The 26,890-nt window shown below is 33.3% G+C and overlaps 1 protein-coding gene across 2 annotated transcripts; it reads right to left on the bottom strand.

Annotated features, from left to right (window-relative positions):
- Nucleotides 1-419: 419 nt before the first annotated feature.
- Nucleotides 420-25,451, bottom strand: LOC139519942 (uncharacterized; the record flags this gene model as incomplete). 2 transcript variants are annotated; one of them, XM_071312259.1, is given in 9 exon segments in its annotated part: nucleotides 420-512; nucleotides 4,780-4,907; nucleotides 9,762-9,836; nucleotides 13,107-13,229; nucleotides 16,918-17,040; nucleotides 17,825-17,890; nucleotides 18,431-20,239; nucleotides 22,053-22,116; nucleotides 25,198-25,451. In XM_071312259.1, coding segments are annotated over 8 exon segments (2,457 nt in total), but the record flags the coding sequence as incomplete, so codon positions are not given.
- Between the last annotated feature and the right edge of the window lie 1,439 nt (nucleotides 25,452-26,890).

Below are 26,890 nucleotides of genomic sequence, written 5' to 3'. Positions count from 1 at the left end.
TGTTTATGCAACATCTTTGTATGTGTCACCAAGATCCAGTGCACATCTAGTTTAAGGGGGATTATAGAACATGTTCAATCCAAGGGACAGGGGGGATTGGGGGTCAGTCATTTGCAAGACTAAAGCCATTGGAGGCTAAACTATGAAGCAAGCAGCAATTTCCAACATTTCATACAATAATATTTACATGTGATGGTGCTGACAATAAAATGTACTATTTTTAAACTTGACATCAACTAGACTAAACCATTAAATTTCAGAAATGATTAATAGTATAACCTTTTGAGTAAAACCCATTGTAACGTGTATTTTTTTACTATTATTGTTGTGTATTTTTTTACTATTATTGTTGTGTATTTTTTTACTATTATCGTTGTGTATTGTTTTTACTTATAAGTACATCATTGTAAATTACAAACCTCTCTTGTATTCTCTCCAGTTGGTACTGCAAACAATCTTACATGATAATCATGTGTCAGATCTTGGGAACATTCAAAGAAGTTTGCATCAACCTTCAAATTTGAAATAAATGTACTGAATTAGGTAATGATAATAAATAGATAAGTTTATGAATTTGATATCAGATTTGATAGCGAATATGTCTATTAATTATTCAATTAATTAAATAATCAAAGAGGAGGTAAGATAAGGCCCTAAAATGGCCCCCATTTATGGCTTAAATTCTAAGTTAGGATTCATTGGCCAATATCCCAATGAATTATTGCTAATACAGTGATTAGATAGGAAATATGTCTTTTTGTTGAACCATAACTTTCCTGCGTTTCATTCGTGACTTCACAAATAGTACTTATTCTGATTTTCCACAAAAAATAAATGAAAATGAGTAAATTTCCATTTATGATTGGGACCGGAAACATAGACCACATACGTCCCCAAAAAAATCTTTGAAAATAATGTTTGTTATGACATTTTACATGACTAACTTGAACCTTCAGTTTGTTGATGCCTGCACTGTTAGTTTCCTAGTCCTAAATTTGGCTAAAATCCTGTTAATTTTGTCATATTTTGCCAAAAAAAATTATTTTGACCTATTAATTGAGATGTAAATATCAATGCTTTAGAATGAAACTTTGACAGAAATAGTTCTTATATAACCTTCTTACATGTCTTTAAGTCAACTAAAATCTTTTTTTATTTTATGACATTGAACTTTATAATCGGGCCGAATAGTGCCCTTACTGAACTTACTCCTTTGCTTTAGCCTAGATTTTTTAGTTTATTGAAGGACCTTTTGTATGTTTTAAAAAATATACTTTTTAAATTGTGAAAATATTCGAAATTAGTTCTTTACTCTTGAGGTGTACCTAGATTGTTAAAGAAATAATTCATGGGGCTTGCATATATCGTGATTTTACCCCTAGTTGGCCCTTTATGACCAATATTTCACCCTGAGCAATAGCCCCATGAATTATTTCGATTCTAATAGGACCAATAGAGAAATTTTTTGGACTGATGAGTGCTCTTGGTGGAGGCAAATATTTGCTGTTCCCATAAATAAATGCAATATTAAATTGGCGTAAAAGAACGGAGCAAACTATTAGTGACATGCTTAAACTATTTACAATAACGTATTTAGATAGTTTTGGATAAATTTAAATGATAATTTACTTATATTTCTTATATGTTTTTTAAAAAATGGCTTATAAATGTACCATATTTTTGCATCATTTGTTTATGTTTTCTTGTGATGATTTATGGTTTCACAAGCGTGTATTTTCCCGTAAAATACTTATATTTGTATGTCATTGTTCTGTGACATTGGAAAGCTCATTCATAACCAGGTGCTCCGCAGGATGCAGCTTTATAACCTCAGAAGTTAAACCCTGAACAGTTGGAGCTTTTTGCCCCTAATTTTGCTTTTTTAGCCCCTAATTCCAAAACATTTTGAGCCATCACACCTCAAATTCATTACTAATCATCCCTCCATGGTGTGGAAACTTGTGGTATAATTTCAGAGAGATTCACACACTTAAACACAAGTTATTGTTTGAAATGTACAAAAATGCTTATTTGGGTCCCCTTTTGGCCCCTAATTCCTAAACTATTGGGACCATAACCCCCCAAAATCAATCCAAACCTTCTTTTAGTGATATTGAACCTGCTGGTAAAAAATTATAGAGATCCATTCACTAAATTTGTTGTTATTGTCTGGAAAACCTAGTTTTTCCCCTTTTTTGCCCCTAATTTCGCCTTTTTTCAGCCCCTAAATCCAAAACATTTTGAGCCATAATCCCCCATAGTCATTACTAACCATCCCTTCATGGTATGGAAACTTGTGGTATAATTTCAGAGAGATTCATACACTTAAACACAAGTTATTGCAAAAATGCTTATTTTGGACACCCTTTTGGCCCGTAATTCCTAAACTATTGGGACCATAACCCTCAATATCAATCCCAACCTTCCTTTAGTAGCATTAAAACTTCTGGTAAAAATTTGTAGAGATCCATTAACTAAATCTAAAGTTATTGTCCGGAAAATAAATGAGTCTTCGGACAACGCAGACGACGACATGATACCATTATACGACGCAAAATTGTTTTTGCAGTTGTATTAAAAGGCATATGACATGGAAGTACAATCAGAACAGTCCAAGAAATATATTCATATTTCATAACAGGCGTGTACTCAAAGTGTTTGAAGGTTGTCATGTTAGAACAGAAGTTATAAAATACAGATTATGCATTTTTGTAAACATTGTATAGGAACATTGTTTAGCAGATTGCAGAGTAACACAGTAAATAAAAACGTATTAATAATTAATATTTGAATATTGAATGTATCTGTGAAATATTTGCATTATTAAATGAACATGAATTAATGACATTTGATCAGAACTGAAATACAATTTTTTTATTTTTCTGCATTTGATGTCTTCAGTTATCTTGGACAAGAAAAGTCTGTAATTCTTTATCTCATTTAAGCCAATAGCTGTTGCTGTATCTCAATAGCAACAATAATGCAACCAATCAGAATCTATCATGTGATCAGTAATTAATTCAAGATGGTGTGTACTTCGACTAAAACTAAAAGCTCTGCACCGTGATGTAAAGCAAAAGTCTCCTACGACATCAATGGTAGGGAACTAAAAAATTGTGCAAAACTGATTTTCAAGTGAATTTTCTAAGCCCTAGGACCATAACTCTGCACAAAATCATTAGACTGGAACAAAATTTCAAACTGGATCTGTAACTTGTCATGATAAAACAATGCACAAATTATTTAATCAATATCTTCAAGCATGAACAAGAATATATCCAGAGTACACAGATGCCCCACTCGCACTATCATTTTCCATGTTCAGTGGACCGTGAAATTGGAGTCAAAACTTTGCTTTGGCATTTAAATAGTCCATTTGCCAATTTCCGACTGGATTCTGTTATTACACACTTTTAAAACAAAGTACTACCCTTTGTCTATCGTAGACTGGTTTCATACCTGCTGAATTTGGCTATGGCCAATGCAAAGCATGATGAATTGAAAGTGATATATCGGTGGTTTAACTAATTTTTCATGAAAAATAATTTCTGATGTTAAAAGTATTTAGCTGAACAATGATTTGTAAACCTTAAAGATAACTCACATTACGCACAGGTAAATATGCTCTTTCTGCTAGCTCTTAAATTTGGCATTTAAATTAGAAAAATCATATCATGGGGAACATGTGTACCAAGTTTAAAGTTGATAAGACTTCAACTTCATCAAAAACGTAACCTTGACCAAAAACTTTAACCTGAAGAGGGGCAAACAGATGGACGGACTAATGGACGGACAAACGAATGGACAGAAGTACGAACGCACAGACAAGAAAAGATAATGCTCCTCTATAATGGTAGGTGGGGCATAAAAAAAAGTATAGAAAACTGAATATTTGAGTGAATTCTCTAAGCCAAGGACCATAACTCTGCACAAAATTAACAGACCAGAACAAAATTAGAACTTGATCTGTAACTTGTCATGATAAATCAATGTACCATTTATTAAATCAATATCTTTTTAAGCATGACAAAAAAAGTGTAGAAAACAAGGACCATAACTCTGCACAAAATAATCCAACAGGAACAAAATTCAAAATTGATCTATAACTTGTCATTTTAAAACAATTGACCAAGATCAGTCAATATCTTCAAGCATGAAGATACACAGACAGACAGATGGACGGAGTGCAAACCTAAAGTCCCCTTTGACCTCGTCGATAGGGGACTAAAAATTGCTTACACTCAATAACTCAACATTATCAAATTGTAGACCAAATTTTAAATCATTCTCTTTCATAGAATTCAAGAAAACTTTGAAGTGGATACATAGCAGACGTAAAATTGCTTACCGGCTACAACTCAACAGCAAGTTGTTTTTGGCTGTCAGTAACTGCGAGAATCTCAGATCTGTTCTTAGTGTCTTTTTTTCTGTTTTTAGCAATATATAATTACCCTGCCACATGGGTCTGTGTTTTTTGTTGGATGTTTTCTTCTTTAAATAGGGATGTTTTTCTTCTTTAAATAGATCTAATGAGTAAGTCCTTTTCAACTGATTTTTATAGTTTGTTCTTCTGTAGTGTTGTAACAAAATACCCAGGTCAGGGGGGTGTTGTGTTGTAACAAATTACCCAGGTCAGGGGGAGTGTTGAGCGCTAACAAACTTGTTTAACCCTGCCAACATTCTTTAAGTGCCTTTCCCAGAAATTATGTCTTTAATATAATCATTTTTTTAAAAGAAAACTAATCAAAATTTAGTAAATAATATATTTTTATTACATACACTTTTTTGGACTCTCTCTCGGACATATTCTTCTTGTGTTGCATCAAAGCCTGGTGGTGTTACGATACAGTCAGAAAAAATGATAGCTCTTGTTAAAACTTCATGTCCTTTAATCTTTACAACTTTAGCTGAAAGAAAAATAACAATGATAATTACGAACTTTAAGTTCCTCTTCACAGTTGCAATTTTTTTTTATTAACTCTAACGACGGAGTAAATATTTGTGGACACTGCTGACGACGACATGTTGAAGGATCGCTATGTCTCACTTTATATCAATAACACACCCACGAAATAGCGGACATATACAGCTTATGAACTGTTGTAGGATGATTTTTCATAAAAGGTATCAAAAGACCTCTCCTTTTTTTCCAAAGTCCAATATTTTTATCCTTTCTGTTAAAATCAATTATTTTGGTGTTTCTGGCCTCAGACCACAATTATTCTTCTCCTTTGCTACAATGCATCTTTTGGTAAAAGTCAAATTAAATTAAAAATTTGCACCGCTTCAAACATGAAATTAATGTACTAACTGCTTATATATAGACCATTATCTTACCTCCTATACATTTCCAGGAATATGATTGGTTAAAAGCGTCCGCGTGCAAACCGTGTATATTTGATATTAGGTTAGTAGGGAGGCGGGGCTTATCTCATACACGGTTAGTAGTGGAGTTACGTCCCTTTATATTCCATATTAGGTAAGAAGGGGGCGGGGCTTATTTCATACACGGTTAGTAATGGTGTTATGTCCCTTTATAAAAACAAAACGGTACTGAGAAAAAAACTTAAAAGTTCCAACTGATGAAGAAATTGATGATTCAGATTGAAACAAATTCATAAAACATATTTAAACCTTACAAGTCGTTATTGTTTGCATCTGTTTTTGTAGGATCAATGGAAGTATTTTCTTAATGCTAACAGTATTGAAGACTTGCTCATTTTGAGAATCAATAGTCTTAATTTCACATGTTAAGATAGTCGGTAAGATAAATTCGTTACATAGTGTGCTAGTGACGTAATACGGTATAAGGGTCATTTTCAAAAAATGTGGATATTTCAGTTGTGAAATAACAATACAAAAAAATATTCAATTTTCAACTTTAATATATGAAATTGAATAGTTTAACAACAATACAACCTGAAATAAAAATATGCAATCTTAAATGCTACTACAAAAATATTTTAAAAAATAACATAGAAACAAGTATGGGACATATGTCAACTACATAACGGATTTAGTTTCGGTCCCTAATTTTTTTTTAATAATATTTACATTTTGCTTGATATATATTTCCATAAAAATCATCACACTTTTTTCAAAACAGTTAACATGGTTAAAATAACACTTTTTAGAAACATATTTTAAAGTGAATTTAATTCAGCATTGTCAACTACATAACGCTTTTTGTCAACTACATAACGATTCACTGCGTTATGTAGTTGACCGTTATGTAGTTGACCTATTTGTGGTTTTTGGATGTTTTTCTTGACCCTAATACTACCAGATAAAAGGTTTTTATTGAATTAGAGTCAGTATTATAGACTTTGAATGATTTATGTAAAAAAAAATAGTTATGCCAAAATTTATCAATGTTTTTGCCGTTACAAAGTTGACATAGAATAAAATTACGGAGTAATTTGTACTCACCAAAACTAATCTATAATGAAATGAATCAATGATGTCATCCTGTAACTTTAAGCACGTCATCAGAGGATGAAGAGTAAGTAGAGAACACTTCCTTAGTTACAAGGGATATAATCAGTTGTTTATTGGCAACATTATTTCATTTGTGTTATGTAGTTGACATTTTTTTAAGTACGAAATGAAAAGTAAAAAAAAATGCTAATAAAATCTAATAATTCCCTGTATTTGTGTATACATACCTGCAGTGATACCTATATATTTATAATAACAAAAGAAAAATAATAATTTCCGCTGGGTATTAAAACCAGCATTTAAAAAAGACTAGTTTTTCAATTTCGTACAAGCAATTTTGGGGTTTTTGGACCCTTTGAAACCCACTGGAAGCAATTTCTGTAGCTAAATTTCATATTGAATTTGCTGGAACTTGTTACACACACCAAAAACTAAATGGTGTATCTAAAAATTGGATAAAAATATTTACACTTTTTTAGAAATATTGATTGTACAAGAAAATCCACATTTTTTGAAAAAGGCCCATATATGGGGTCAGTAAATTCCATATGGGGATTCGAGCTTCGCTCTCACCCCATATGGAATTGACTGACCCCATATATACCGTATTAGGTCACTAGCACACTATGTAACTAATATTATTAGTCTAATGAAATATGCTTCTAGGACAATCCATCAGTTCTTTTTCTTTTGAGAGCCTTATTAACATGTCAATGGTAGGATATGAATCTTGTATAAAGGTGTAATACCACCATTTATTTTCCCCTATTGGTCCTTGTTAAATTTGCACTTTTCAAAAAAATGTGCAGAATTTATCTTTGTTTCAAAAAAAGAAATACTTGGCATGAGTAAAGTTTTATCCTGTCCAGTACTACAGAAAAAATTTCACATAACATTTCATTGCATATAAGAAAATAACCATCATCAGAAGTTAACCAATCAAATTTCTCCGTGTACAAGGTTTAGTCACCATGTAACCTCAAGATTACAAAATATTCTATAGAAATCCCAAATAAAAAATAGTGGTGTTTTGAAATACCATAAAGACACATGTTCATGACACAGAAATGTTTTACTGCAATAAAATGTAGGATTAATTACCTACAACTGTCAAATTCAAGGGAATATTTTTTTCGACCTACTTTCGTATACAACCGGATGTGACGTACCATGATTTGGTGGTATTACACCTAAATGACTAAGACCAACTAAGGCTAATTTGAGGGGTGGTTGTATAAATGACTAAGACCCACTAAGGCTAATTAGGGGTGGTCGGAGGGAACCTGGTCCCAAAATCCTGGGCTTAAAAACATGAAATCCTGAGATGCAGAATTTAAAGAAATTCATATCCCGAAATCCTGAAATTGAAAAATATTATCCAGGATCCCTTAAGGATCAATCCTCAAATCCCGAGCTTAAAAACACCCGCTCACAACGTCCCAAAAAAGGTCCTGCCTCCCTCTAATCTCTACCCTACTTTCATTTTTGATGACAGAATCAATATCTGGATTCCTTTTTTGTAATTTTTCTCCAAAAATAACTCAATCTGAATACTCATAAGAATGGATGACAAATCCGACTATGCAGGTTACCTATAGAACACTGTCTGGCAGAAGCATGATGATAAATTTATTGTGGAAGGAAGAGAAGCGGCACACAAAATGAGGTCTTCTCGTTTAATAGTATAGAAGAGGGTCTCAAGAGCCTGTGTCGCTCATATGTATTTACCTATGCTTTGTAAATCATGTGAAATAAGGTTAAAACATAATTAATTGTATTAGATATAATATAATATCAGATACTATGATATCTAAGTTAATAACCAAAAATTTCTGATAACCAATTCAGGAACAAACACCCAACAAAGGGTTGTCAAATTTGTCTGAAAATTTGTGGGAAGATAGATCTTAATCTAATGAAAAATCTCTGCTATCGTTGACTAAAATATAAAAGGTTGTAATTTAAGTTGGATTGGTCGGTCCGACATCTCTGCTTGATCAGGATTAGTTACTTTGTTCCTGCTGTCTCTACATCAACCCCTACCACCACACCCACATGTTCTAGTAGATTTTGGTGGCATGACTGTATTGTTTCCGAGAAATCTACGTATTAAGGGCATACGATAGTTTTAATCCCGTATTTACATTTTGATAAAAATTTCCATATAGACTATTTTTTACCTGAATAAATCAAATATTTAATAATAAATATACCTTCATGTGCTACTTTTTGAGTAATATGAGGTCGAAATTTTGTATATTTGCTCAAAATTCGAATTTGTGGCCGTATTTTCCTTTTCGAAAGAAAGACATAACTTTTTTGTTTTATAAGATAAACACAAATTGTTTTTTGTTAAATAATTTGTACTTTCTGTATTTTATAAGTATCTTAAAAATTTATACATTTTTTTATCCAGAAATAACTCATATTTATCAAATGTTCATGAATGTAGAAAAACACATAATTTTTTGCTGTATATTAATCAAATTTAATTTAATTGCACTATTTACGTTTTCATGAAAATTGGCACACACAATCTTCTCGCGTAATCAAACCAAATGGCATCTTAAAAAAGAGGGGTCCATGAACTCATTTTCAAGCTAGATAAGTTTGAATGATAAAAATCAGTCGAAAACGGAATCTTTTCCCCAGAAGTCACAGTTTGACGTCGCGAAAATAACAATTTACGTTAGCAACGTCATTACCTCCCCTGTAACTGTATCGTATGCCCTTAATCAGAAATAGAAGGAATTTAACTGTATTGTTATGGAACACAATGCTGACGTTATTGCTGAGAACGTAGTAATATTGCGCTATGAACGTAGTATTATTGTGGTAAGAACGAGTTATAATCGCAGTAAGACCGTGTTGCAATCGGATAACTTGTGGTATGGTCGTAGTGAGAACACGAAGAGGGTAGAAAGATCTTAATAAACGTAGTGAGGTCGCAGAATAAGCGGGATGAGAACGTGGTATAATCATAGCGGGATCGTTGTAGAAGCGTAATGAGGACGTATTAGCATCGTGAAAGCAACAAAAATTTACATTTTCATGCCGCTCATATCACGTCCTCACCACAATCTAAATTAATTTTAGATCTCGTTGATCGTGGTCTAGTGGGACTGGGGCTTAAATTAGATACCCCAATAATGATTGTTGCCAAGTTTGGTTAAATTTGGCCCAGTTGTTTCAGAAGAGAAGATTTTTGCAAAAGTAAACAATGACAGACGTCGACGACAGACGACACACGCCATGTAATGAGAAAAGCAGCTTTGGGCCAGATGAGCTAAAAAAGTGTAATATCATAGAAAAAAAATAATTACCTCTTGCTGCCATTCCCTGAATAACTGCAAGTGTCATTATCAATGGTGAAGATCCTCCCACATCTTCCAAATTACCTAAAATATTTTGATTAAGACATTATATATATCAGAATGTAAGCTAGCTGCTTAAAAATCTTTCATCCTAAAGGTTGCACTTTGTAAATACAGCTGTTTCTCAAACCACACATCTTTTGGGGAGATCTAGAATATTCATAGAAAGTTAATTTTGCTTACATACTGGTTCTCAGTTATGCTCTCTGTGTTCAATCTCACAGAGACATAACTTGGGAATGTTACCAGTAAATATACAAGTGCATATTGTTTATATTGAAATCTATGGTTACCCTTCATTTGAGGTAGGGGTAGTTAAGAAAATCAGTGTTCGTTTAAACTCTGAGAAATTCAGGGCATATAAACGTTGAAAACAGGCTGCACAGCCCTATATTTTGACCTTTGAATTTTTTTTAGTGCATATAACCTTTCAATTCTAGAATAAGATTTTTTTTTTCAAAACTTCATAGTAAAAGTGGTACAGTTTTAGCCGTAAAAGGAGTTCCTATGGGATATTGCATTGTCAATATTCACAGAAATGCAACCTAAATTGTGGTTGCAGATAGTATTTAAGGAAAAAATGCTTCTGTAGAAGGGTCTAAATACAGCACACACAACATTTTCCAAAAGACCAAAAAGGTGAAAAAGTATATTTAAACAAAACGCATTTGACTAACAGGTCGAACAACTGATGTTCTTAATCCCTAATGACTGCCATTAGCGATTGCCAAATAAAATTGATCACGAGATATAACAAAATGGATCTTAATATAAATTTAATACTAAACAGAAAACGATAAATTTGTGGCCAAGATGTTATGCAACAAACACAAGGTGTCAATATTTTTTTTTTTTTTTTTTATACACCAGATATATATATATATATAACAGAGAAAACTACCTGTACAGAATTCAACATTGGTTTTCTTTCCCCTTACTCACAATCCCTATCAAAATCATGCTGATTCTTTGTTAGAATAAAGTACGCAGAACTTCTGAAGAAGAACAGTTGCCTTCCATTGCTATCATATTGTATGCGGGCGGAACAAAACTGTCTATATCCGCTGCATGTTTATGCACCTGTCCTGATGCAGTAGTTATCATTTGTTGATGTGGTTCATACATAGGTATTTCTTCATTTGTATATATAGATTAGATGGTTGGTTTTTCTGTTTTTAAAAATTGTTTACACTAGTAAGTTATGGGGTCCCTTATACCTTGCTGTTTGATCTGGGTCAAAGCCCTGGGTAAAAGGCTGTACTATATGTCTTTGACTTGTATTTATTGTTATCATCAGGTTGGGAACAACCCTCCCCAGACAAGGGGTCAGTCACTTTACTGTTGTAGAAAAGAAAACAGAAAATCTTAGAATTTTTAACTTCAAAAAGGAGATATACATCATATTTGAAACAATTTGTCTAATAGAGGGGTAATATTCTTGGACTTTTAACATATATCATTTTCTTATATTATTCAAAATAGAATAGTATAAAAGAAAATGATATATGTTAAAAGTCCAAGAATATTAAAAAATTCTTGAACATGTTTTGATCATTAATACCAGATGGATTATTGTAGAATTGTCTCATTGGCACACACATGTCACTACCACATGTAATTATTCAATTATTGGTGAAAAGGGAAAAACACTTCATAAATTAAAGAAATGTCAAAGTACAAATGACAAATCAGGTTTTAATATTGTCAAAACCTATTATATTATGTTTACCAAAAAAAATTATAATCCCTCGCCTCTACTTTTCATGCTTCGCCTAAAAAAATATCAAATTAAATATTTTTTTATTAAAAAATTTCAAATGGCTCGCTCGCCGCAATATTTGGAGTCCAAAAGTCCGTAGCACAAGAAATTAAATTGGTGTGGCTTTATAATAATTTTGCAAAACTAGAGGCTCTAAAGAGCCTGTGGCACTCACCTTGGTCTATGTGCATATTAAACACAGGGCACATGATAAAATTGTGTTTGGGTGATGGTGATGTGTTTGTTGATCTTACTTTACTGCACATTCTTGCTGCTTACAATTATCTGTATCTATAATGAACTTGGCCCAGTAGTTACAGTGAAAAATATTTTGTAAAAAATTACAAAATTGTTGAAAATTGTTGAAAATTGTTGAAAATTGACTATAAAGGGCAAAAACTCCTTAAGGGGTCAATTGACCATTTTAATCAAGTGGACTTATTTTTAGGACTTACTTTGCTGTACATTATTGTTGTTCACAGTTTATCTCTATTCATAATAATATTCAAGATAATAACCAAAAGCTGCAAAATTTTCTTAAAATTACCAATTCAGGGGCAGCACCTAACAACAGGTTGCCTGAATGGTCTGAAAATTTCAGGGCAGATAGATCTTCACCTAATGAACAATTGAACCACAGTCAGATTTGCTCTAAATTCTATGAGCCAGAGATATGAGCCAAAAACTGTATTTTACCCTATGTACTATTTTTGGCCATGTCAACCATCTTTCGTACACGGTTGGGGTCATCGGACACATTTTTTAAACTAGATACCCTAATGATGATTGAGGACAAGTTTGGTTAAATTTGTCTCAGTAGTTTCAGAGAAGAAGATTTTGTAAAATATTACAAAAATTTAAGAAAAATTGTTAAAAATTGCCTTCAAAGGGCAATAACTCCTTAATGGGTCAACAAATCATTTTGGTCATGTGACTTATTTGTAGGTCTTACTTTGCTGAACATTATTGCTGTTTACAGTTTATCTCTATCTATAAAAATATTCAAGATAATAACCAAAAACGGCCAAATTACCAATTTAGGGATAGCAACCTAACAAGGAGATGTCCGATTCATCTGAAGATTCCAAATCAGATAGATCTGAACCTGATAATCAATTTTATCCATGTCAGATTTGCTCTAAATGCTTTGGTTTCAGAGATATAAGCCAAAATCTACATTTTACCCCTATGTTCTATTTTTAGCCATGGCGGCCATCTTGGTTGGCTGGCCGGGTCACTGGACACATTTTTAAACTAGATACCCAAATGATGATTGTAACCAAGTTTGGTTAAATTTGGCCCAGTAGTTTCAGAGGAGAAGATTTTTGTTAAAGTTAACGACGCCAGGTGCCGACGCTGGAAGCCAAGTGATGAGAAAAGCTCACTTGGCCCTGTGGGCAAGGTAAGCTAAAAAATTAAAATAGGTTAAAATAGTTATAGGGTAATAACTCCTACAAGGAGTCAACTGAAAAAATTTTGCGGCCCGTATAAAAATGTAATTTGAGGTATCATGGTCTACCTAAAAAGAAACATACTTATAACATTCCTGATTTTACTGTATTCACTCGTAAGGTGTGTAACATCGAAGGTGTCACCATGAAATACAATTAATCCTAAGTTCTCTTCTAAACCATAATCTGTCTTATTCTGCTCAAGACCTGAAAAAAGCAGTGGATATAAGTCATGGTCTATAAGATAATCTGGATTCATTTCCACATCTAATTTTATTATATATCAAATTATATTACATATATATATATGCAGATATATAAATGAAAGAACCATAGTAAACTTCATGTTTCTCAAAGCATTACTGTACTATTTCTTTACATATATCTATTTGTAATCATTATATGTAACATGTTTTTTTCTGATGACATTTTCAAACCACAAATTTTATCTTGTATAACTAAAATATTAGGTATGCAGTCAAAACACCCATTTTGTAAAACTCATTAGAAGCACTAAAAAATAAGTGCATTTTTGAAATGCTATGATTTTGTCTGCTTAGGTACAAATTAAACACCTGCGTCCTATGACATCTTCATTTTGTGATGAAATTTTCAGTTGCGCAATTTTATTGAAAATCAGTGCAAAGTTGAAGAGACAGCTACATACAAAATTATTTTTTTTCTTTATGGTTATTATTTTTATGGCTCAATTGTTGACATTAAGGTAGAATATGTATAAAATGAGCTTTTGGTGAAAAGATTTTCACAAAATGTTCACTTTGCTTGAATTAATACTTCTTTTCCTGTCTGCGGCAGTTCATGGTTAATTGAAAATTCCATTTTTGGGTTAAAAATTTGTTTAAATAGTAGAATTTTTCTTAAACTATCCATCATGACAAGGATTTTTGTGATTAGGTGTGACAAGTAATCAATATTCTTACTAAAACACCAACTTGAGTATCTATTTTGTGTTTTCTTAATTTTTATTGCAAATTTTATATGCATTGGGGTGTCAAGTACAGTCTAAAAACCATGATATATACACATGGAAAAAAGTATTGCAACACCAAATTGAAATTGAAATTAAAAAAACACTTTTTATTTTTTTGTGATATAATTTGGTAAAATAGAACTACTTAAACATTATTCAAGTATCACCTGAGTTTAATCAATAAATATCGACTCGGTAAGTTTTTATCTGCACATGCAGCTACTGTACCCGTAAACAGCAAAACAGGTGTTTTCATCCTCATTGTTTTCAACACTTTAAATAACCAAAATTTTAAAGTTATGTGATTGACACCTTGTAATGGGTCATCGACAACTCTTAACTGCAGCAAGATGACAGATTATCAGCATGAGTGAAGCAGGAGGTCGCTGTAATAACTGCACGTATTGTTGGTCATCACCATTCCACTAGAAGTCGTTTTGAGAATTAAAAATGGCACTAAACGATGTTAAAGACCTTCCGAAATAAAGAAGACCCTCTATACCATTTGCTAGGGAAAATCAAGCATAAAAAAGGTTGGTCAGAAGGAAACCCCTTGCATACAATACAATCCAAAAAAGAGAGTGTTTGGCATACAGGGACCTTTTAACAAGAACTGTTCGAGATTGACTCATCGCTACTGGTTATCGTGCAATAAGACCATTTCGTAGACCTTTGTTCACGAACAGACACACAGTTTTCCGTATCCAATGTAGTGCAGAGCTCGCTAAAATTGAAAATTAGCATCATGGAGGAAGATTCATTGTTCCAATGGAATTCGGGTCATCTTCCGTGGACGGATCTTAGCCCAGATTTGAACCATATCGAGCATATATGGGACACTTTTGGGCGGGAAGTGCGTGAAAGGACACCCCAGTTCAAACACATCATGAAATAAACAATGCCCTTCATCAGAAATGGTTGCTGCTACCTTAGCAACAAATTAGTCGATTTTTGGCAGGAATCAGAAGACGTTAAGATGCAGTTATCCGTTTGAATGGAGGCTGTACTAGTTCTTTGGCGTATAACGATCAACCATGATGTGAACAGTCATCTGAAGATTAATTTTGAAATGTCTGACATTGTAAAGTTCGACTACAGTCAAAGTTGTAAAATGCATTTTTTTGTACAAAAAACGCTTCATTTTGTTATTAAAATTGTGGTTATATAAATCATTTTTTTTTAAACATTTTTTATTCGTTTCAATGCCAATGTTATCATAAACTATGTTTCAATAATATTATACAAATATCTTATTATATATCATCCAAAAAAAGAGGCTGATTTTTCAATTTTTGAAAAATCAAGGTGTTGCAATACTTTTTTCCATGTGTATAGTAGGCATGTATAAAGGCCTGTATAGTCAAAAAAGAGAAAGGTGTGGTCTTTCTTGTCTTTACTCCTCAATATGACAAAATTTTTGGTAGTTTTTCAATTTGACTTAAACAAGAGGCCCACTTGGGTAGATTTTATAGAAAAAAGGGGAGGGGTAAACTATTATATGTGGTTCAATCAAAGAGAAGGGAAAAAAATATAAAATAATAAATAAGAATACTCTTCTAGCTTCAGAGTATCCATATAATAAGAAAACATTTATAAAGATAGACTAGAATGAGATTTACAGATCATTTGATAGACATGACTGATTTCCAAATTTTGCCTGTTTTCAGAAAGGGGTACTGCTTTACTGGTGGGGTTATTTTTATTGGTACAATTAAAGTTCTTTTAATGGCATTTTTTATGTTCAAATATAGCTACTTAATGAAACTAAGTAAATGATTTTTTTTTAAGACATGTCAATATTGTTATAGGTACAAGTCTTGTATTACATCTCTAGTTTCCAGTGCATGTCAAAACATGGAGGGAAACAATAAAGTCCATTTTTTTCTGAAGTTTTTTTGGACTCACTTTTTTCTGTTTGATTATAGGTTTATAATTTAAGTTGCAGTATAAAAACAATATTTAGTCAATGTCACAAAAATATAAACTTGTTTGTAACCATCGAAGTTCGTATAATATTGTATTAAAATGAAATTCTGAGGTAGGTTTTGTTTTATTTTCTATTTTATTGCATTATTCGCAAATATTAACTGATTTTAGCAAGTCAACATGGCAGCTCTTTGGTTACGAAATTTCAATTTTAGATTTGACCTGTAGATTAAATGAAAACATGTAATTAAAAAAAATATTGGGATGGTAATTAAACATATTTTTTCTAGCGGTTATTAACAAAATAATCAATGCAAGCTAAATATTTATGAGAATATTTGAGCTTTATCTAACAAGGAGTACAAAAGAACAGCTACACACAAGGCATACCCACCCTCGCTTCAGTACTTGAATTAACTTATTTGTCATATTAGAATTGAAATAATTCATGGAAGCCATAGATTTGTTGTAAATTTACACATGGCCTGGGCCATGATATTCGTTAATTTCATCCCTTGCTTACCCTCAGGATAAAATTCGAATATCTAGGCCCAGGCCATTTGTAAATTTCCAACAAATTTATGGCTTACATGAATTATTCCTTAATTGAAACATATTTATAGATTTAAAAAAAATCTTGTATGTTTTTGCAGATATTAATCCAGAAGAGTGGAAGGATATCATGTTTAACGGAAGTGGTGCAGCCTAGTAAAAACGACAAACAGAAAGTAGAAAAAAAATATTTTGACTTCAGGGTTATGTAACTTTTTATTTTTCGTGGCATGACCCCCTTTTTTCGATTAAATCACAATTTCACATTGTGTACATAGATGATATGAACATGAAAAAAATTTCTATGTAGCATTTTTTTTTTTTTTCAAAGATCAGCTGTTTTGCATGTAAGCCTATGGGGCAGTCAATTACAAGACTGAAACCTATAGGTAAACCACTAATCTAGATGTTCAACAAAGTACTTGCCATCAATGAACTCCATAGCTGCTTCTACAGCCTGTCTGATAGGTTCTCCTCTCATGCTTTCTGACACATCTAGAAGAATAATTGTACTGGGTCCTGTGCATAGTGGGTCACTGCATTCAACAGCTGAAAAATATACGTAAATAAGTTAACAGCTGGTATTGCCAACCCAATACTTAAAACTATTTCTAAATAACAGTAACCATAACCTTTGGCCTTTTAACCCTAAATTCAAAAGACATTTTACCTTCCCATTAATTGGGATAACTATTGTGATTTGGTCCAGTCGCATAAGGTAAATAAGAGTAGGTCTGAAGCTGCAAAACTGAATTAGAACTGTTCTAAATTTTGATGTGAAGCTGATGAAGTTTTCTAAAATTTGATATCTTATTAATGTTCCAAAATAAGAAGATAACTCTGTTTTTAAGACATATGTAAACTTAATTTGTTTTTTGTATCTTGTATGCAACATACAGAAAATATATGGGAAAATTACCCTATATACAAGAACAATACTTGGTCAGGACCTGTGTGTTCTTATGTTTACTAAAATATTGGAGTAAATGCCAATTCAGCAATTTTTCATCTTAAAAAAAAGAGACATATGTCAAGAATTGTTGAATTGAGACCATTCAAATATAAACCACATATAAATATGTTCTGTGTTTTGGGGAAATCAGCATTGTGTATAAGTTTCGTAAAATTTGGTTGATGCAAACTAAAGTTAGAGATTGGAAACCGATTTTTGACATACATAAGGGTAAATCTTAATGCTCCCCTCGCCTTGCACCATAGAATAAAAACTTAGTTTAAAATGAAATACATCTATATAGCAAAAATTGAAGGTAACAAATCCTTTTTGTTTAACACGGTATTATAAGTAATTTAATCAAGGATCTAACGTACTTACCATCTTTAGACCATTTATCAATCAGATGTTTGTAGTAACCTTCTAAATCAATGCTGGAACCATGAGCTTATGAAATAAAAAACAACTAAATCTATATCATTCAAAAGTTCATAAAATCTATGTGGATACCAAAATTCAAAAAAAAATTCTTGGTTATTAAAATCACCATAAAAAAAATAATACTTTAAATTCTGAAATTTTTATTAAGGATTGACTGTAATATTTTTTCTGTCTTTGAAGAAAAAACATAAACTAGAGGCTCTCAAGAGCCTGTGTCGCTCATATTGGTGCATATTAAACAATGGACACAGATAAATTCATGACGAAATTGTGTTTTGGTGATCGTGAATCTTACTTTACTGTACATTCTTGTTGCTACAATGATCTCTATCTATAATGAACTTGGCCCAGTAATTACAGTGGAAAATATATTCTAAAAATTTACAAAAATTTTAATGCTATACATTATAATTGTATCCAGCATTTTCTAAAATCTGAATACCGGTAATCAATCTAACATTTTCATCTTCTGTTCAAAAGTGACATCAATGAGTGCATGCAAAGCTTTCTGAATCTACAGTACATTGTAATTTGATTATGACTCACTTCTAACTATTACCCTTTCACCAAATCTTCTCTTTCGTCGACTCATTGGCATCATGCAATCCATTTTACCACGACTTTCAGCACCTCCGCTATGTATAGGTAGTTGGAGAGGTTGCCTACGATGGAACTGATACATTCCTGGACCAGTTGGCTCATAAGGCTCAGGTGGAGGTTCATAGTTCTTATACCTTGGTTGTGGGGCTTCAAGAGTCTCTCCATGAGTGCTTGGACCTAAATTGCTTTGTTGAAGTATGTCAGGATCAGTTCCCATAGCTTGTAATGCTGCTTTTTTGTCCTCTTCACTTAAATTTTGTAATCCTTCCAAGGTTTTGGCATCAATTTGTCTATGGCGGGGCCCCATACTACCAGGTTGTGCTCTTCCTCTTCCTCCTGAACCAAAAAGTCCTCCTAAATTTCCCTGACCTCCCTGCCCAAAAAGGTCTCCTGTATTTGATCCACCACCCATTCCCCCACCACCAAGCATTCCACCTAATCCTGAATTCCCTGGACCAAACATTCCTCCTCCTCCTTGACCAATACCTCCTGCAGCCTGACCTAAACTACCTCCACCTGCCAAGGAATTTAGCGAACCACCTTGTCCCATCCCCATTTGTTGCATTAAGGGTGCTATTTTTTCACTGTACATCTGAACATATTCTTGCCCTCCCATTGCCATGAGAGCTTCTTCTTTGTCCTTAGCCGACATTGACTCAAGCATCTGAAACTGTTGAAGCATCTGCATCACATTTTCTTGATTCATTTCACCATTTCCCCCACCCATACCAGGAATTCCTCCAAGTCCCATTCCAGGTATCCCTCCACCATTCATTCCTGGTATTCCTCCACCATTCATTCCTGGTATCCCTCCACCATTCATTCCTGGTATCCCTCCACCATTCATTCCTGGTATTCCTCCACCATTCATTCCTGGTATCCCTCCACCATTCATTCCTGGTATTCCTCCACCATTCATTCCTGGTATCCCTCCACCATTCATTCCTGGTATCCCTCCACCATTCATTCCTGGTATCCCTCTACCACCCATTCTACCATGAGGAGTACCATTTCCATGCCCTTGTCTTCTTCTGTTTTGTTGATTAGATGACATACCTCCTCCTCCAAGCATTCCACCTCCTCCTGGAACTCTCCTCTGTTCATTTTGTAGCATTCCTCCATCTGAAATATTTCCTGATCCATTTAACCCACTGATACCTGATCCCATCATCCCTCCTCTTCCAGATCCCATCATCATTCCACTCCCAGGTACCATTCTCATTTGCTGCATAGTAGGTCCAATAGATTGGTGATATTGCTGGAGCAATTCTGGTCCACCCATTGCTAAAAGGGCTGCTTCTTTATCCTTTTCTCCTAAATTTTCTAAGCCCTTAAACATCATTTTTTCTTCTTGTGACATTTCACGTTGTTCTTGTTGTCCTCCACTGGAAGACTGTATTCCCATATTTTCAAATCCTGAAAATCCTCCTTGCATTCCATCCATTCCTCCTTGTCCTGTTTCCCCTGCAAATGACTCATCTTCTCTACTACCTATAGGATTTCTTACTCCTTCTCCAACTCCTAATTTCTTCATTAATTCTGCAAGTTCCTCCTTGCTGCGACCAGCATGATTAGACCCAGCTTCATTAGCACCTTGTCCAGCAGTCTGTGTCGGATTCATTTGTAAATTTTGTAAAGATTCTGGCAACTCAAAATTTCCTGTGGAACCTAAAACTGACTCCATGTCAAGACCCTGTGTATATAAAGTGTCTCTTAAAACGTCTTCCTCATCAGGCTTAGGGGGATTTATGGAATCTGAAATTACATAAATTGATCAATATTAATTTTAACTTTCACAATAGGAGAACAACTTACTTTATCAATATTATCTGCTATATACAATGCAGTGTACTGGAGAGACAGGACAGCAAGGATCTTCATTAACATAAATAACTAATTCCTTAATGTGAAAAGAACTCAAAGCCTAGTTGCTGTTGAGAGGTAAACCATACAACTTGACAATAAAATAGTAGCATGTCAATGCACCATAATACCAATACAATAATATATACAGGAAATTCTGAATGGATGCATCTAGACCATTTTTTATATAATCAGTTGTGAGACAGCAAGCTTTTTAGAGAAGCTTTTAGAGAAGCTAATATTTGTGCAATAATAAATCAATTGAGCAATTACCCATGAAATATACTACCCACATAGTATTGCAATGTATGCTGAATGGTTTTTTTTTGTTGATGTAAGCTTAATATCAGGGGCAGATTTAGGCAGGGTGTTGCAGGCGTGTGCCCCTCCCCCTAAAATTTGCAAAGTATAGGTTGTCTTCAACTTATTTTAACCATTCCATCTTTTTTAACATTCAAAGTATATAAAACAGTCAGTTTAACAAAATCAACATGATTACTTATCAGCTGACCTACGACTTATTTAACTTCTATAAATATTATATACTTCAAAGGAAGATGTCAAACGCAGAGCTGTATTTCATGACAAGAACAGTCACAGAATCAAAAGAAAATGTTTGCATGATCTTCAGCTTCTGTTTTGGGGGTTGAAGCTTTATAACTGTAACATTATATAAACTCATATATGCAATATGAATCTCTTAATGCGTAAGTTAGGGGTGATGTAGATTTTTTTCTAATTTGTAGGAAACCTTGCCATCATAACACTAGGAGGTTCTTTGTGGAATAGAGACATATTGTTTAACCTTTGTCCGTCCATCCGTCAGTCACTAGTGGTTGTAGATTGTTTTTAGATTGATTTAGGCGGTTTCTGCTTGAAACTCAAATTTCTCACTAATTTTACCACACAATAGTTTGAAATATCTAAATTGCAGCCCTATAGAAGAATATATATTTCAATAAATTTACCTAAAAAAAATATAAAACTTTCCTGTTTATACTTTTCATTTCCTATCCATCTATTATTGAGGTAAAAAACTCAAAAGATGTAAAAATGTTGTTCAAGATTGACAACTCATGGAGTAAGTGATGGAGCTGGTTTCAATCATATAATCATGATACGTCCGTCACATTTTCAAAGAATTAATTTTAATTACTTCAATGTCATATTAGAAATTTATGAATATCAAACCGGAGCTTACAATAATACAGTGGAACTTCTGTTAGGCGGAACAAATATACGTTGACACACTGAGACAACTATCCACCAGAGTTTAAAGGCAATGTACCATACAGCCATCAACAAATGAGAAACATCCATACCTCAGTATTTTCTGTTACCTTTCCATGCAAAATGTTAAACAACTCAAAAAATAAATCAAACAACAAAATTTGTTCTTTATTAAATTATGAAAGTCAAACAAGACCAAGAATTTTATCGAAGATATCAAAATTTTGAAACTAGAGGTTTATTTACAAAAATTAGTAATAGCGACCATAATTTTCTCATAGAAATGGGGAGATATCTTTTAATACCCCGAGACCAAAGAACATGTCTTATGTCTAACTTGTAAAACCATAGAAGTGAAAATCACTTTCTCCTCTGTTGTCAAATTAATAATATATAACTCATGACATTGCAATAGATAATCCTATGTTCCAAATTTGTCTAATACATGGAATAATATGAATTAAAGAATAATTACCATTGACATTTTTCTTTCTTCTTGGCCTTTTAGCAGACATCTTCTTGTACACAGAATTTTTCTTCTACAAAAAGAGATATACAGCATTTCATCATAATATAAAAGAAGTATATGTCTGAGGACATGACGGAATGCCTGGAGCTTGCTTATAATATGTGAAAATACTTTGGGACGGACAGATATTTTAATATATCTAGAGAATAATGACTGTGGATCATTTTTCAGCAATGTTATTAATGGGCTGGGGCGTGTGGGGTTAAACATGTTTTTGTACGTAATACTATAGCTGTGGAACTTTTTTTCATAATTTTAGCATAATAGAGTATTGCATTCTGATGGGTGGAGTCAATATATCCTTGCTTCATACTTTGTTGCTTTGAAGTCGTCATGTTTGTCATCCTCAGCCTTAGCAATGTGTTACTTTACTTTGAATTTTAAAATGAATTATATATTAGTAACATTATTTCGACGTTCTTGTCAGTAGCTAATCACGCTGACTTTGACATAATCAGTAATATATTACTTGTACACGTAAATAAGAGAGTCAGAATAATATCTTTATATTTTCAATTTCTTGTGTATAATTTAGAGTTCATTATGGCATTCATTATCACAGAAACTGGTTCTCGTTTCTCATTTTTATATAGATTAGACCGTTGGTTGTCCCGTTTCAATGGTTTTACACTAGTAATTTTGGGGCCCTTTATAGCTTGTTGTTTGGTGTGAGCCAGTGCTCCGTGTTGAAGGCCATACAGTGACATAATAATGGTTTACTTTTATAAATTGTTATTTGAATGGAGAGTTGTCTTATTGGCACTCACACCACATCTTCCTATATCTAGTATATATATTTGTTTAGGGGCCAGCTGAAGGACGCCTACGGGTGCGGGAATTTCTCGCTGCATTCAAGACCTTTTGGTGACCTTTTGCTGTTGTCTGTTCTAGGGTGGGGCTGTTGTCTCTTTGACACATTCCCCATTTCCATTCTCAATTTTACTTAAACACAAGTTATTATCTGGAAACTAGACAAATGCTCGTTGTTGGCCCTTTTTTTGTCCCTAATTCCTGCATGATTGGGCAATAACCCCCAAACTCAATCCCAGCATTCCTTTTGTGATATGGAACCTTGTGATACAATGTCAGATAGATCCATACTCTTTCATACAAGTTATTGTCCCGAAACTACAAAAATGCTTGTTTTTGGTCCCTTCTTGGCCCTTAATTCCAAACCTTCTACTTGTGGTAATAAACAATGTAGAAAAATTTCAGATCAATTGCAATACTTATAGTATTAAAATCTCTGATCACACCCGCAGAATACGGTTCAGTTGACAGGTTTGACTTATACACAATTTTAGTTATTATCCTGAAAGTAGAAAAATGCTTGTGTTGGGCCCCTTTTTCCTTAATGATTTGGACCATCACCCCCAAAATCAATCCCAACCTTCCTTTAGTGGTATTGAACTTTCTTATTAAATGTCAAAGAGATCAATTTACGTAAACTAAAGTTACTGTCCAGAAACCAATGTGTCTTCTGATGACAAAGACGCAGACATTGATGCAGATGATGACATCATACCTTATACGATCCCAAAAAAAATGTTTGTGGTCGTATAAAAACAAATGAATACAATAACTAATTAACTCAATATGTATATTCAAATTCAAGTAAATATAAAAGGGTCCCCTGTCCTCAGTTCCATTGACTTTCTGATAAAGGATCCTAGTTTATTCCCTTGTGCTGGTGTTGGTGGGTTAAGTATATACATGTGTATATATAACTTTGTCATTGTCATTGAGATTAGCAAATGAATCATCTTCTATGATAATGCAATTAAAATATGTTTTCATATAAAATATTTTTCAACTAATAATGCTATTCTAATATTTGAATTGTGAGAACAATTTATTAAGAAATGTTTCTCATCATCTAGTACATTTTTTACTTTGCATTTTTTGCAAAGTCTCTCTCTGGAGGGATTTTAAAATGCCTTCCTTTTTCAATTAATAATGAATGATCACTGATCCGAAGTTTAATCAATTTTCTAAATTCAAAGTTTTAGTTAGAGAGGTAAGGTTTTATCAATTGATTTGGATCAAATCCTTTATAAAAATTTAATTTACTTTTATCATCAAAAGTAATCAACTTATCGATCAACAGGTTGTTGTAATATGAGTTTGTTTGGGTTTAATATAGTTTTTAATATTTTTAAATTGTTTTAAATGATCACACTGGTTTTCAGTCTATCTATATAAATGTTGGTTTCAGGAAGAATATCTTTGCAAAAGTGAACCATGAATAGGTCCCACTAGAATCCAAAGTTTTAGTTAATTGAAAAGATTCATGTAATAATGGATTCACATTTGAGGTGAAAAGCATTGCTAAATACATAATAGTTTGGGTTTTATATGACATTCAATAGGCAGTCTTCCCAATTCATTCCTTGTACCAAAATTTGAGCATTCTTGTTAGTGCAAAGGGTAAAGATGCAAGTTTTTTATTGGAGTCTTATACAAATAAAATTAAATGGGTCAACAATTTTTCCAGAAACCAAAGCTCTTTTTTTTAACTTTGAAATATGTTATATATATGAGTCTAAATATATAAGTAATGATTTGTGGCAAAAAATATATAGAAAATGGTGAAGTCAACAAATTCTAGTCTGATCAATCAATTAAAAAATCATAACTGCCACCTCTGGATCTGCCACTGCCTTGACAAATGAACTAGAGGCTCCAAATATTAACCGAATGCCTGTGTTGTAATAGCAACCTATTAACCTATAAAGGTCTATTTGCATATTTAACAATCGACACTCCACATCTTTGTGGACTATAATAGAAGGGATGACATCAAAAGTTCAATGAAGGACAAAAAAAAACTTAATTCACATAATTTTTTCACTGAACTCCAATAATTCATTTTTTTTAATACATTCCCATCCCCCTTATTGGAATCAAGATATATGATCCCCCCTTTTTTCAACTTACTTTTTGGACTTTTTGTTTCATCATCGATTTTCAGAGTACATATTTTCAAAAATTGTGGATTCATTCCCCCGGTAGTTGATATATTTTAAAAGTAGATATAATATAAAAACAAATTAAAAAAATAAATAAACCGAAAGCGAAAGTAAAATTATACCTCACTAATATGCTGTACTGATTCCTATAGTCCTTATACTGTTCCGAGTTCTTCACTGTTATTGGGTTTTTTTTGTGTTCTGAAGATGACACACATTATATTGTAATTGTCATAAACTTTTTAATCTGTAAATATTTCCTTAACTTCTAAAATCGTATAAGACATTTAAGTCAATAGAAAACTTCCCTATGAAATAAGAAACATAAAGTCAAGTGTGTGGAAATCCCCAAATTCTATTTCTTCTTCTATTGTATGGTTATCCTTCCAGTTATGGAGCACCATATTGTTGTGTATGTGTATTGAAATGCGTCACAATTTTAAAACGTATTTTATACCAACTGGGAACAGTATGTCAATATATGTTCCAGGGTACTAATAAATTTAAGGCGGTGGCTTTTATGTCGACTCTGATTAAAATATTGTATTTCAACCCTGCAAAATATCAGTATCATATATGGCTATTTTAGAAGGGGGCGAAAGACACAGAGTCAAACTCATTATTCGAAAATAAAATGTATCTACTTCATCGGGCGTACACAATAATTCTTTAAACCAGAAAACTCCTTCTGAGCAGATTAAGGGTCCTTGTACTAGATAAATGACTTCCTCGTTATATGAGGGATCTGATGGGTGGCGGAGGGGGTCTAATTACGATTCACGAGTTGATATTTTGGTCAATCACGATTCAATTCACAGAAAATAAATTTCCATGATCACGGATCACGAAAATATAAAAAGAGTATCCCCAATCAATTTCGATAATAGATAATCAGAAGCTGGTTGTTTGTTTTGTAGATTGGTTCAATTTAGTCCGAGATACTACTGAAACTCTGACGTCCAACGGCTGCTTTGCCAGACAAGCTGGGACACGTCAGAGTAATCTCGGACTACAATCAAATACATTATTGGCTCATTACTCAGTACTCCGAGATTACTCTGACGTCGAACGGCTGTTTTGCAAGACAAGCTTGTCCCAGCTTGACGTCGAACGGCTGTTTTGTTGAATTCTCCCAGGTTCTAAATGAAATCGTTAAAAACAGTCACGTTTTAAGAAACTTCTTGTATTGCATCATCATCTTAATACTGCATGTAAGAACACAAATGCAAACATCTGGCTGGGTGGTGACTTCAATCTAGGCCACATAAACTGGGGAAAACACTTGGTATTACCAAACAAACCTGATTCAGCACTACACCAACAACTGCTTAATATTCTGGATGATAATAACCTAGCACAAGTAATTGACAAGAACACCAGAAATGATAGAACTTTAGATCTAATGTGCATGACAAATCCATCCTTTATGAACAGAGTTCAGTGACGGATCTAGAACTTTTTCTAAGGGGGGGGGGGGGGGGGGGGGGGGGCTGACTGACCTAAGGGGGGCCCGCTCCAGTCATGCTTCAGTGATTCCCTATATAATCAACCAAATTTTTGGATCCGCCTATGGAGTTGAGACCCTCCCACCAATAGGAGGAAGAGACCATGATATTGTCTTTTGTGAAATCAACTTTGCTATACCAACACCAAAACAACAACCACATAAAGCACTAATATCCAAAAAAACCAAACTGGGGGAACATAAAGAAAGACCTCATCCTTACATATGATTATTTAAAAGCAAACAAGGCAAATATGACTATCGATGACCTATGGACCACTTTTAAAACCAACACACCAGAGACCATCAAC

This window comes from Mytilus edulis, chromosome 4, assembly GCF_963676685.1.
Source record: "Mytilus edulis chromosome 4, xbMytEdul2.2, whole genome shotgun sequence".
Classification (NCBI taxonomy): Eukaryota; Metazoa; Mollusca; class Bivalvia; order Mytilida; family Mytilidae; genus Mytilus; species Mytilus edulis.
This window is presented reverse-complemented; position numbering and strand designations above follow the sequence as displayed.